General features: G+C 63.3%; 1 protein-coding gene across 1 annotated transcript; it reads left to right on the forward strand.

The window, feature by feature from the left end:
- The first annotated feature begins 955 nt into the window (after positions 1–955).
- On the forward strand, positions 956–12,510 carry Prom2 (prominin 2). Its single transcript, XM_076832794.2, has 23 exons — positions 956–1,196; positions 1,721–1,770; positions 2,127–2,329; positions 2,422–2,542; positions 2,785–2,848; positions 3,090–3,179; positions 3,499–3,701; positions 4,014–4,088; positions 4,784–4,847; positions 5,001–5,160; positions 5,427–5,579; positions 6,363–6,486; positions 6,961–7,052; positions 7,158–7,242; positions 8,957–9,103; positions 9,389–9,460; positions 10,190–10,282; positions 10,407–10,460; positions 10,674–10,754; positions 10,942–11,010; positions 11,689–11,778; positions 11,989–12,095; positions 12,447–12,510. Exons 1-23 carry the CDS (start codon positions 956–958, stop codon positions 12,508–12,510), a joined length of 2,502 nt encoding a protein of 833 aa, XP_076688909.2.
- The last annotated feature ends 220 nt before the right edge of the window (positions 12,511–12,730 follow it).

Genomic DNA, 12,730 nt, shown 5'->3' on the forward strand with positions numbered 1-12,730 from the left:
CCCAGAGACGATCATGTTCTATGGCCCTGTGCCCTGTCCTGTTCCGGAACCTGCTATTTGTTATGTATTAACGCATCGAGTTTCGTGTCAACAGGGACATCTGTACGTGGTTGACTTTGAAGAGTGCCCAGTGTGTCGTGGGAGACGCTCCTCTTGTCAGCTCCTCAGGGTGGCCTTTGGGACTGATTCTGGTGTGAACATTGCCACCAGGACATCCTCCATCCATTCAGCAAGATTTCCCCAGGACCTGATCAGCCACGGGCAACTTTCTGGCATAAGCCATGTACAAAACGGAGACCTGTGAAGACACATCCCTGGGCATCTCCCGGATCAGTTCTTTCTGTGACTGGGTGGGGCAAGGCTGGGCAGAAGGGCACACCCTTCCTAGGTTTGTCCTCCCCTACTGGGACTACCCTGCCTGTCAGGTGCCCCTCTGTTCCAGGTTGGCCTGGCAGTGATGTCTGGGCATGACCCATGGGGACAGAGCAGGCCCCAGGGGAATCAGGGAAAGTGAGCCGGTTCCCTGGCCTGTGCATCTGGTCTGGTGACCCCCTGGGGCAGGCTGCACTGGGTGGCTGTGTTTTACCAGATTGAAATTGGGCCACCCCAGATAGTCCAGAGGCACCCACCTGCCGCCTGAACCTGCTCCCATGGAACCCTGGCCTAGCATCTGGGGAGCGAGGGGAACCCAGGTTTCCCTCCCACCGCCCAAGGCGTCGGGCCCAGGCCCTGCCCCCTACCCCAGGCCTCCGCCCCTGCCCTGCCCGTCCTACGCTCCAGCTCCTCCGGGTGCCCAGGTAGCTCTGGAGCCCAAACCTGTCGGGCCGGTTTGAGAGCTGCAGGGACAGAGGGAGGAAGGCTGCCGAAGGATGCACAGCCTTCCCCGTGGTCGCCCGCACACTCCGCCGCTTGAGACGGACCTGCCTACACCGCTGCCCGCCTGCCCGACCCCACAATGTGCGCGCCAGGCCTCCTGGCGCCCCTGCTGGGGCTGGGCCTGGGGCTGGCACTGAGTCTGCCGCCCCCGGTGGCCACGGACTGCACATCGCTCGGCCCCTCGGAGCGCCTGGCATTCTCCCCAGCGGCCAGGACCCGCTGGCTGGCCCCCCGAGTCAGGGCGCCCGGGCCCCTGGACCCCCTTTATGGCATGGTGCGCCGCTTCCTGTCCGTGGTGCAGCTCAACCCCTTCCCTTCGGGTGAGTGCGCTCCTCCCCTCTCCTCCCCTGGTGCACCTCTGACCGCTGGTCCCCAGCTGCCTCCCTGTCCATGGGCACGTGGAGAGGAGGGTCCCCAGCATCCCGACAGCTTTCTTCCTCCCAGAAGTCCTGGGGGCGTACCATAGGAAAAAGTTCCAGAACCTTCTGGTGTGACCTTGGGCCAGCCCCTTTCCCTCTCTGAGCCTGTTTCTCCTCTAACTGGAGGACCTTGAGTTAGAAGCACATGACATTAGCCTGGCTCATTCTCTGAGTCTGGTGGCACCTGGGGTTGAGAGGGCCAGGGGTGGGGTGGGACCTGGAGGGGAGGGCTGCTAGGCCAGGCCCCTTCTGGGCTTCGGTCTCCCCTCCAGGTCCAGAACCTGCCCGGAGGGACTCCCCTGGGGCAGCACTGAGGCCCAGTAAGATGGCCTCAAAGATCCCACTGGGCCTGGCAGTGGGGAAGGGTGACGCAGGGCCAGGGCAGTGGCTGTCCCCGAACTTTCAGCTTGGCTCTTTCCCCACAGAGTTGGTAAAGGCCCTGCTGAACGAGCCGTCCTCCTTGAAGGTGGATGAGGTGAGAACCAAGGCGGACCTGCTGGGGTGGGGCCTGGGGCTGAGCAGGAGGGGTCGTCTGGCAGCTCAGTCCCCTCTGCCCGGTGCTTGCCAGGGTAGGGTCTCCGTCATCCCTCCCCCTCTCCAGGGGTGCTGCAGTGGCAGGCCTGGGTTCCAGCCGCAGCTCTGCAGCGAGATGGAACCTCCCCGAACTTCAGTTTTCTCATCTGTAAGATGGTAGCCGGGAGGGACACCATGTCCTCCTTGCATTGACCACCAAGAAGAGAGGCACACCCTCCACCCTCGCTTCCCTCTGCATCCGGGGAAGCCAGGCTGGGAGGGGGGTCGGGACCGCCTGACGCGTTGCTGCCCTGCCAGGTGGTGCGGTACGAGGCGGGCTACGTGGTGTGCGCAGTGACCGCGGGCCTCTACCTCGTGGCAGTGCCCATGACCGGCCTCTGCTTCTGCTGTTGCCGCTGTCGCCGGCGCTGTGGTGGCCGTGTGAAAACTGAGCACAAGGCCATGGCCTGTGAGCGTGGCACGCTCATGGCCTTCCTGCTGCTGACCACCATCATATTGCTGTGAGGAGCGGCCCTGGCTGGGCGGGAGGGCCGGCCGTGGCCCGGACCCTCGGATGCCCCGCGAACCTTGCCTCCTCGCCTTCCTCCCGCAGGGCTGGTGTGGTCTGTGCTTTTGTCACCAACCAACGCACACATGACCAGATGGGGCCCAGTGTTGAAGCTGTGCCTGAGACACTACGCAGCCTCCGGGGCCTGGTCTCCGATGTCCCCGGGGTGAGCACCAAGTAATGCCCCTGTCCCCAAGTACCTCCTGAGCACCAGGCCCAGGCAGGACAGAGCAGAGGGGGTGCCCTGTGTTCACAGCCTGCAAAGGGGAAAAGGTGCCCTTCCTTGGCACACGTGGCCACCCCCTGCTGGGGAGTCGCTGACATGAGTAACTGCCCCTGTGCTGTCCCCAGGAGAGAAGGGGCTGCCAAGGGACAGGAAAGGTGGCTTACAGCCTTGTGTTTGACTAGGAGCTCGAGGCCGTGGCTAAGCAGTTCTCTGTGCCCCAGGAGCAAGTCTTGAAGGAGCTGGACGGTGAGAGTGGCGTCAGCAGGCCCCAGGGCCCTAATCTTGGCCTTCTCCTGGTACACCGTGTCACAGCGGGATGGCCCCGCTGGCTTCCCAGCACAGCAGGCCCCCTGCTGTGGGGTGGAGAAGCCAACAGCACCCTGCAGAGCCAGGGCAGGGACCTGGGGAGCAGGATGGGGGTGGGGATAGGGTCACCCTCAGCTCCTGGGGCCAGGTCTGAGAATGCCCTATGCCCTGTGTTCCCCAGGGATTGGTGAGAGCATCGGCCCCACCATTCACAGCCAGCTCAGGAGCACCATGTACTCGGTGCTGGCCTCGGTACACAACCTGGGCCAGGGTGAGCTGGGCCAGTGCCTTGCATGGGGTGGGGCCCAGCAGATGTCCCCCTGGGCAGGACCACCCTCACCCGGCCCTGAATTTCCAGCTGCCTACCCCCACCCCCATGATGTCCCCATCCCATCATCCCAGATCCCCGTGTCCTCGGGCATCCCTGCCCACTTCCTGGTTTAACGTGCCCTGGGGCAGTTTCCACTGTGACCTTAAAGGTGAATGACCACAGGTCCCTTTGGCCAGAGGGGAGGACTGTCCTTCCTCTTGCAGAGCTGCTGCGGAGGCCAGGAGCTGTGGCGTCAGCTCAGGCCAGGTGTGGGTCTCAGCCCTGCAGGTCTCCACGGACCAGCTCCGTGCCCTGAACAGCACCTTGGTGGAGCTGCAGGAGGGACAGCAGCAGCTGGTGCTGGCTCTTGAGAAGCACCGAGACCGCCTGCTCACCCTGCTGCAGCAGCCTGGGTGCGGGAAGGACTGCACAGACACCCGGGACCGGGCCCAAGCCCTGGAGCTGGCCGCTGACTTCACCCAGGTGCAGGCCAGGGGCCGAGGCTTGGGGCTCTGAAGGGACCCTCCAGCATCCTCATGGCCTGGGGTTTCCTGAGGCCCACTGCCCTGGTCCCCTCCCAGGCTGCTCCTTCCCCTCCTGAGCACTAGAGCCCAAGGCCAGTGACCTTCACCTTGGCAGCGAGTCAGAGCTCTCCCCAGGACACACATGGTGCCCTGGACTTCACGCACACTGGCTCAGGCAGCTGGGCTGAAGCAGTCCCCACTTGACACCTGAGGGCTCAGAGGCACCCGCCCCTTCCTCCCGCTGTCCCCTAGACATCTCGCCCCTTTGCAGGTGCCCCCTATGGATAATGTCTTGCATCACCTGAAGGGTGTCCCCGAGGCCAACTTCTCCAACATGGTCCAGGAGGTGAGCGCCCACTTGGGCCCCCGACTCCTCTTCCTGCCTGGGCACTCACAAACGGGGACCTCAGTTTACCTGTTTTGAAGTGGGAATCCAGTTGAACCTAAGACTTGAGGCCACCCCTGTCACCTCGGGCTGGGGGCTCATGACACCGGTCCTTGGCGGAGGCAGGCCTGGAGTGGGGTGGGGTGGGGGTCAGTGAGCAAGCCCCTGGCTGAGCTCTGCAAGGCAGGCGGGCTCTCCTGGGTGGAGATAGCCCTGGGGGAGGGTGCCGGTGAGTCAGCACCTGTGACCCAGAACCTGGAGTTGGGGAAACAGTGAGTCAGCCATACAGGTGGCTGGAGCGGGAGGTTCTGGGAGGAAGGAAGTGGGAGCTGAGGTGGAATGGCAGATTGGAGCTGAACTTCTGGAGTCAGGGCTGGCAGTCCCGTGCAGGATGGACGGGACAGGAGGGGATGGCTGAGGTGACCTGTTGTCTGGGAAGGGACTGGGAGTGGAAGGACGGGGTCTCTGGAGAAGAAGGGTGATATGTCAGACCGGGCTTTGCAAGACGAAAGCAGAGACCAAGAGAACCAAGGGACTGTGACCCGAGCGGAGAGCAGCCAGGAGGGATGCCCGCCCTATGAGGCCTGGTGACTTGGGACCCCCCAAGCTGGGACACCAGCTGGAGGGTCGGAGGCACAACTCCCTGGTTCCTGCAGGAGAACACTACCTTCAACAGCCTCCCGTTCCTGGTGGCCATGCAGATGGAGCTTGTGGTCAAAGGTGAGCCCCCCGGGGCCAGGCTCTTCCAGGGGAGAGGAGTGGGCAGTGGTGGTCAGGGCTGTCCTCCCTGGAGGGCCCTCGCTAGGTCCCAGGGGTTCTTCCCTGGCCCCTGGGTGCCCTCTGCATCTCCTGAGACCCTGTGGCTTCGGGCAGATCTGAAGGAGGCGGTGGCCCAGAAGCCAGAAGGCATGGGGACACTGGCTGAAGCGTTCCCTGAATTGGAAGCAGCTCCCCGCTGGAGCCGGGCCCTGGAGGAGTTGGAAGAAAACAGCCGTCCCTACCTGCAGGAGGTGCAGAGATACGAGACATACAGGTAGCCTGGGGCCCTGGGGCCCGGCAGGGTGGGTGTCCGGCCTCTCTGTTGCTGGAGCCCCACCTCTAGCCCCCGCCACCCCTGACTGCCCTGCACCTCTGCCTGTTTTAAGTCAGGACCCCTGACTCCTCGGGCCTCCGTGCCTCTACCTGGCTGTGTGCCGGGACCTGAGCAGCAGGGCTTCAGGAAGCATCCACGCCTGCTCCTCTACACTCTAGCCCTGGTCCCGTACCAGCCCCTCCAGAGCTCCAACCCCTCTGCGACAGGTGGACGGTGGGCTGCGTGCTGTGCTCTGTGGTCCTGCTCGTGGTGGCCTGTAACCTGCTGGGCCTCAGCCTGGGCATCTGGGGACTGTCTGCCAGAGAGGACCCCAGCCACTCGGAAGCCAAGGGCGAGGCTGGAGCCCGCTTCCTCATGGTGTAAGAAGCCCCTACTTCCTGGGAGACCCTGGGCAAATGGCCAGCCATGGGCCTCGGTGTCCTCATCTGCATAAGGGGGTTGGCCTAGAGCAGGAAGGATGGCCAGAAAACACACACACCAGGGACGACTGTGGTCCTCAGGGGAGTGCTTCCCACTGGGTTCAGACCAGAGCCTCAGGATCCAGGCAGCAGCACCGCCACCAGAAGGCAGAGTCCTATTTCTCCGCCTTCCCTACACTAGCTGTTGTCTAAGAGGGTGCTGCTGCCTACAGTCGGGCAGGCTGTTCACTGCACAAGGGTGACAGCCCTTGGGAGCGTGGGGGCTGACTCCACCATGTTTCATTCTCCGAGCCTTAGAGCCTGGATGGGGCTGTGGCAATCTCACAAAAGAGCCTACAAGTCAGTGGCACCTGGCCTAAGGGTCCTTACTGCCCATTGGGGTGCTGCTCCTGCTGGCCAGCCATGCCTGGTGACCCCTTTTGAAGGCTGGGTTCTGGATCAGGCCACCTCCACAGGCACTAGGTGCCAGGCAGACCTGGCTCTGTGCACACAACAGCTGGCCCCTTCTCTAGGCTGCCAGGGCCAGTAGGACCCCAACAACAAGGTGGGGTGCAGTGGGACCAGGAGGGACCTCCCAGGAGGCCCAGTCCGCCCTCCCGCTCCCCACCAGGCTCTGCCCTGCAGTCCACTCAGACCATGCTGGCCCTGGGGTGTGGCTGGGGTCGGAGGGCTGGCCTGGGCAGCCGCCCTGCCCCCCCTCAGCCTGCCTCTCGCCCTCCCCAGGGGGGTGGGCTTCAGCTTCCTCTTCGCCGCGCCCCTCATCCTCCTGGTCTTCCTCACCTTCCTGGTGGGCGGCAACGTGCAGACCCTGGTGTGCCGGAGCTGGGAGAGCGGGGAGCTCTATCAGGTGGGCCTGTCACCGCTCCGGGGACCCAGAGCCGGCTGAGGGGGGCGTGGGCAGAGAAGAAGGGGCGAGAGGGAGAGAGGGGGGCAGAGTGGGCACGGAGACAGGAAGGCCCGGGAGACAGGACAGGGGAGAACCCGTGCGCCTCCAGACAAGGACCCCGTGGGTCCACTCACACCTGGCCCCCTCCCTCCTCCCACTCTGAGCCCGGGGCCCGGGGCCCTGGGGCCCTGGGTGCGTTCCGGTGGTGAGCTGGGGGCTGGCCTGGGCTCTCTCCGAGGGTCAGGCTGACCGACCACCCTCCCAGAGAGTCATGGGAATCGCCCCAGCCAGGAGGGGCCCGGGGCTCATTCAGGCCAGCCTTGGCCCTGGAGTCCCCGAGATGCTCCCCCCCAGGCCTGCTCTGCCAGGGTGGGCTCAGGGGAGCGGGCAGCCTTGCCACCACGCTCACCCCCGTCTCTCCCTGTCCATCCGCAGTTTGCAGACACCCCGGGGAACCTGCCCCCATCCCTGAACCTGTCCCACCTTCTCGGCATGAGGAAGAATGTCAGCATCCTCCAGACCTATCAGTGAGTGGGAGCCTGGGCTGCGGCAGTGCCGGGAGGGCAGAGTGGCTGTCCCCTTAGGGTGATGTGGCCACCAGCTCCCTTCCTCTGTGTTCACCCTCCCCCCAGGCAGTGCAGGGAAGGGGCTGCCCTCTGGAAGGTCCTGCAGCTGGATGACTCCTACAACCTGGAGAAGCACCTGGATATCAGCCAGGTAGGAGAACATTCCAGAAGGCCGTGAGGAACCTCTCCTGCAGATACTCCTCCTCGGGTCCTGTTTCTGGGGTGGCGCCATTTCTGGGAACCCAGGGAATCTGGTTGAGGTGCTCGGGGCCTGGCCCAGGACTGGAGCCGGGCCCCTGCCCAGCACCCAAGGCCAGCCTGACCCCCAGGACTCTCCCTGTGCCTCCTGGAACTTGGGGCATTCGCTTGCCAGAGGTCACACAGGAAGTTGGTGCAGGTGCTTGCCCATGCTGGCCAGGGGCAGCTCTAGAACAAACCAAGATGCCACCCCATGAGAGAGGGGACGTACTTTGAGAACTTGGCTCTAAATGTGTGGAGGCTGTGAGCCTCCCCTCCTGCCTCCCTTGGTGCCTGGTTGAGGTGGGAGGTGGAGCCATTTCTGAGAGTGTCCTAGGAAACCCACACCCCTCCCTGGCCTGCCCCTGCTGCCCTGGGAAGCAGCAGGCTGACTCCTGATTCTGCTTTCTCCCGAGAACGCCCCCAACTCCTCTCAGGTCCGCCCGGTTCTTGACCCATGGGGCCCAGTCCCAACTCCAAGCCTTAAGCTGTGTGACCTGGGACAGCTGGCTTAAGACCTCAGCTCGCTCCTGTCCACTTCTTTACCCAGAAAGGAGGTCCACTGAGCTGGCGTACCCTAGTGAGAGGCCAGGGACACTGCCCCAGAGGTGAAGGCTGCCAGGATGGCCCCTGGGCACAGGGGACCCCCTGCCCTGCTGGCTGGAAGTCCTGGCTCCAGGAACAGAGGTTTCAGGCCTGGGTCCTGGGAGGGGAAGGGTCCAGCTCAGGGAAGAGTCTGGACAAATAGAACTTAAGGTCCTCAGAGTCCATCCGGCAACTGTCCCAGGTGACCTTAGAAATTTCGTCCTCAAGTAAGAAAACGACAGCTGATTATGCAGAGATCGGTGAGGCAGGCGAGCCTTCTGGGGGCCACTGCATTGACCCCCCCCCATACTGAGACCCCCTCCTAGGAGGTGAGGGCTTTTCTGTCACCGTGGTGGTGGTGGGGAAGCAGCCTGGGGGAAGCAGTGAGCAGAGATGGGCTGCATTTTCTAATTTGCTGTACATCATCCAGCAGATGAACCCTCCTGTCTGGTTTCAGTTTTTCTCTGTTAAACTCTGAGACTGAACTTTCATGAGCCCTAAATCTCTTGCCGTGATGGTAGGAAAATGCCAAGGATCTTTCCTGGAAATGCAGTTGTGTCCCTCCCTCCCTCCCTCCCTTCCTTCCTTCCTTCCTTCCTTCCTTCCTTCCTGTAGTCCACAAACTTGGGCCTCAGCCACTACGTGGGAGCCTCCACTCTAATGCCCGGGGCTTGTGTCTAGAATAGGTAGACGAGGTCCCACGGTCACGGGGGCTGGTGGCAGTTGACAAGTAGACAAATGAAAAAAGATGATCTCAGAACCTCGGGCCCTGGAAAGACCTCAACTCTGCCTATGTGAAAAAGAGGGGCCAGACCGACAGGGGGGGCCCGTGCTGGCAGCCTGGTGGCCAGTAGATGCAGCTCAGAGGCTGGGTCCTAGAGGGTGTGAAAGGAGGCTGGCAGGGGGTGGGGTGCGTCTGGGTGGTCCTGCGTACCCAGCCCGGAGGTCCTGAGGGCTGGTGACCCTGACGGCCGGCCTGGGGAGCGTCTGGGACCCTGGCTTGCCACCTGGGCGTGCTCCCCATCCTCCCTCTCCTCCCCCAGTACACCCACAACCTGCAGCAGAACTTGCAGAACTTCAAGCCGAATGTGCAGAATCTGGAGCTGTTGAGCCCGGAGGCCCACCGGGACCTGGAGGCGCTGCAGAGCAGTGGGCTGGACAAAGTCAACTACCAGGCCTTCCTCGTGCAGGTGGACAGCGGCCCCCTCAGGTCCCCGCAGGGTGGAGGGGCCTCTGAGAGGCTCTCACCTCCCAACCCTCCCGGCTGCTCCGGGGTCCTCCCTGCTGGGAGCCGCCACGCCCTCGGCCCACCCCCTGCGCTGTTCCTGGTGCGGAGCCCCCTGCAGCCCGCGCTGGGCAGCTCCGCCTGGGCTCCACCAGAGGGCGCCTCCTTTTGTGGTTGTTTTGGGAAATGTCTGAAATGTCGCCAGGGGCCTCAGCACTCATCCCTCGTGGCCTCTCCCGTCCGCCCTCAGATCCAGCGGCCTGTGGTGAAGACTGACCTGCAGCAACTGGCCCAGGAGCTGGAGGGGCTGGCCCAGGCCCAGGTGAGAAGCAGGCAGAGGAGGCCCGAGGGTGCGGGAGGCCAGGATGCTTGCATTGGAGAGGGGATGAGGGCAGAGGCAGGGGACTGAGGGTCCCCTCACCAGTGACAGCTGAGGCTCCTGGTCCTCAAACTGGGCTGGAGGCTTTGCATCATCTGTTCCAACTCAAGCTCCGCCACCAATTGGCTGTGTGGCCTTGGGTGAGTCGTTCAGCCTCTCTGAGCCTCAGTTTCTTTATCTATAAAAAGGACTGATGTCACCTCAGATCAAATGAGGTAACTGGCCTGATATCATGTGTGTCCTATGCACACACCTGTCACGGAACATGCAGGGACAGGTGTCGTGGGGACCCCATGACAGATGCCCTCCAGGGGAAGAATTGGCATTTTGTGTTCACAAATATTTAGAGTTTGGGAAGTTCTCTTTGAGACATCTCTGAGACCCTGCAGCAACCTAGCTTGGTGGGCAGGCAAGGAGCGTCCCTTGGTGTCTGCAGATGCTACCGTAGCTGACAAGGGTCCCGTGGCTGACTAGGGTGCCCCACAAGCCAGGGGCAGACCTAAAACTCAGGCACGGGTCTCCCTGGAGCTGAGGAAATCTCATCTTCTGCCTCTGATCCTAACACTCCCACCTCCCCTTCGTGGAAAGTCTGGGTCAAGGATTCTCAGGCAGAGCCTGTCTTGCGGGACATTCTGTCTTGTGGGGGACATTCTGATCTCTGTCCACTCTCAGGGCAATTCTTCGTTGGGGCAGCAGCTGAGAATGGAGGCCCATGGGCTTAGAGATCTCTATCAGGAGAAGGTTGTCCCCCAGCAGAACCTGGTGGTGAGTCCTGAGGCCCCGGGGCCTGCGGCCTGCCGGGGAGAGGGCAGTGAGGCTCAGGGAGGCCCCGGGGGACCACATCCACCCCTCGCACCCTCCGCCACCAGCCCTGGTCTCTCCTCCACAGGCAGAGCTCAACCTCAGCGTCAGGGCCCTGGAATCCGCTGCCCCACGTCTTCAGGTGGCCTCAGGGGTGGGACAGTGGGCTGCAGACGGAGGGAGGGCCGCGGTGAGGTGGGAAGGAGGTGGGGTGGGGGGCCTTGGGGACCACCACTCAGCCTCAGGGCCTCAGCGCTGACCCCACCCCTGCTAAGGTGAGCGGTGACTTGTGGGGAGTGGCTGGCTGCTGTCCTGCCCCCTGAGGGGGACAGAGCTGAGGCTCCTCTCCCCCCAGCTGCAGACCGCGGGCGTCCTGAGCCATGTCGCTGACCTGGAAAGAGAGCTGCCTGCCAGGGCCGCCCGCATCCTGATGAACGTGAGTGGGGCTGGGGACCGGGTCCACCTCAGCCTCTCCTTTAACCCTGACCCTCACGGTGGCTCCCAGGGAGGCCCATTCTGCCCTGAGGGTGTCAGGCCTGGGGCAGGGGCCTCCTGGCCTCCTGGCCTCCTGGCCTCCTGGCCTCCTGGGCCTCCTGCCAGCCTGGGCCTCCTCTTTCTTGCAGGAAAGTGCCTGCTTCCTGAGCCGGGAGTTGAGCTACTTCTCGCAGTACTTGGCCTGGGTGAGAGAGGAGGTGAGTGGCGGCTTGGACCTTGCCTGGCCTCAGAGCAGCTGAGGGTCACCCACACCCAGGGGAGTAGCTGGTCACCCTGTCCTTTGGAGGTGCCCCAGGCTTTCAGGGTTGAACCGAAACTCCCAAACCTGGCATCGGCACCCTGGTTTTGTTGGCTGATCTCTGCCCACCCACCTCTGCCCAGTGCCAGTGTGAGCTGGGAGGGCCACCCGTCCACGCCGTGCCCCTGCCCTTCCGTGGTCAAAGCCCACCTCCTCTTCCAGGCGCCCGCTGGCCACAGCCTCTGAGAGCTGTCCTGGCTCTGCAATTGGCCACAGGGGGCTGGCCTGGCCTGAGTGTGTCAGTGCACATGCGTGTGTGTACAAGCAGATGAGGCCATGTGTGCAAGCACATGCACATGTATGTGTTGGCTGTCCAGTGAGGGTCACTGAGAGCTCAGTGCTGGGCACAGGGCGGGCCTAGCACGGGCCGAGCCACCAGCGCCAAGGGCAGGAGCTGAGCAGGAGCGGGAGCATCTCTGGGCCTGCGCCCTGTGCCTGCCCAGGGCCGCTGCCCGCATCTGTGTACGGTGTGCAGGGCCCCAGCCATGTCCCTGGACCTCTGTGGGTCCCTGTCCACCTCTTGCTGAATGTGAGGCGCACACCTGACGGGCAGGGGTCTCCCCATGTGCCAACACAGGTGACTCAGCGCATCGCCACCTGCCAGCCCCTCTCCGCAGCCCTGGACAATGGCCGTGTGATCCTGTGTGACATGGTGGCTGACCCCTGGGTGAGTGTCCCAGCTCACCGGGGCCCGTGGACATCGAGCCCCATGGATGGGCAGTGTGAGCAGGCCATGAGGCGCCCCCAGCCCAGGGCCTGCTCCCTGCCCTCCCAGCACTGGTCACAGCTGTCCCCACCCCTCGCTGAGCCAGTGCGGAGGCTGCAGAGCAGCAGGGAAGGCCACCTGGCCAGCTGACCGACCTCACACCCCTTCCAGAATGCCTTCTGGTTCTGCCTGGCCTGGTGCACCTTCTTCCTCATCCCCAGTGTCATCTTTGCTGTGAAGACCTCCAAATACTTCCGTCCCATCCGGAAACGCCTCAGGTGAGGGGCTGCCAGGATCTCAGGGGACAGAGGGGACACGGGAGGCCCAGGAAGTTGTCTTTATAGACACTGGGCCCTCATCCCCTGCCCTACCTACTCCTGAAACTTCCCTGGCAGAGAAGAATCATAGTCTAGGCCTGAAGAGACGCGTGCACTAAGGAGTTCCGTGGCCTGGAAGTCCTCCCCTATGTCTGCCCCACATCCTTCTTACTGTAATACATCCACCCAAGCCTAGCACCTTAAAACTCTTCCTCTCTCTCGGAGGGCCTCAGAGGCAGGAACATCAGGGTTTGTCCCTGTGTGGGAGCTGGGGTTCTGTTCTGGGGACACTGTCCTTTTGCTGTGCCGCAGCTCTACAAGCTCTGAGGAGACTCAGCTCTTCCACATCCCCCGGGTCACCTCCCTGAAGCTGTAGGACCCAGCAGGTGAGCTGCTGCACCCCTCAATTCCCCCATGCTGGGGGCTCAGGGGTGGGGAGCAAAGGGGCTGGGACCAGGGGTCTCCAAGAGGGCGGGGAGGCTTGGGGACCCGGGGGCGTCTGGGTCCGGCTGTGGCCGTTCGGCAGCGGATCTGACAGGCGGGAGCCCTGGTCCCCGCCCCCCAGCACTCTTTCCTTCCTAACAGGGCAAGGTGCC

Source organism: Callospermophilus lateralis, chromosome 14 (assembly GCF_048772815.1).
Source record: "Callospermophilus lateralis isolate mCalLat2 chromosome 14, mCalLat2.hap1, whole genome shotgun sequence".
Lineage (NCBI taxonomy): Eukaryota > Metazoa > Chordata > Mammalia > Rodentia > Sciuridae > Callospermophilus > Callospermophilus lateralis.

Coding starts and splice junctions, on each gene's coding strand:
- Prom2 (XM_076832794.2), top strand. CDS start 956: ATGTGCGCGCCAGGCCTCCTGGCGCCCCTGCTGGGGCTGGGCCTGGGG. Junction 1,771..2,126: donor CCTCCTTGAAGGTGGATGAG/GTGAGAACCAAG, acceptor CTGCCCTGCCAG/GTGGTGCGGTACGAGGCGGG. Junction 3,180..3,498: donor GGTACACAACCTGGGCCAGG/GTGAGCTGGGCC, acceptor TGTGGGTCTCAG/CCCTGCAGGTCTCCACGGAC.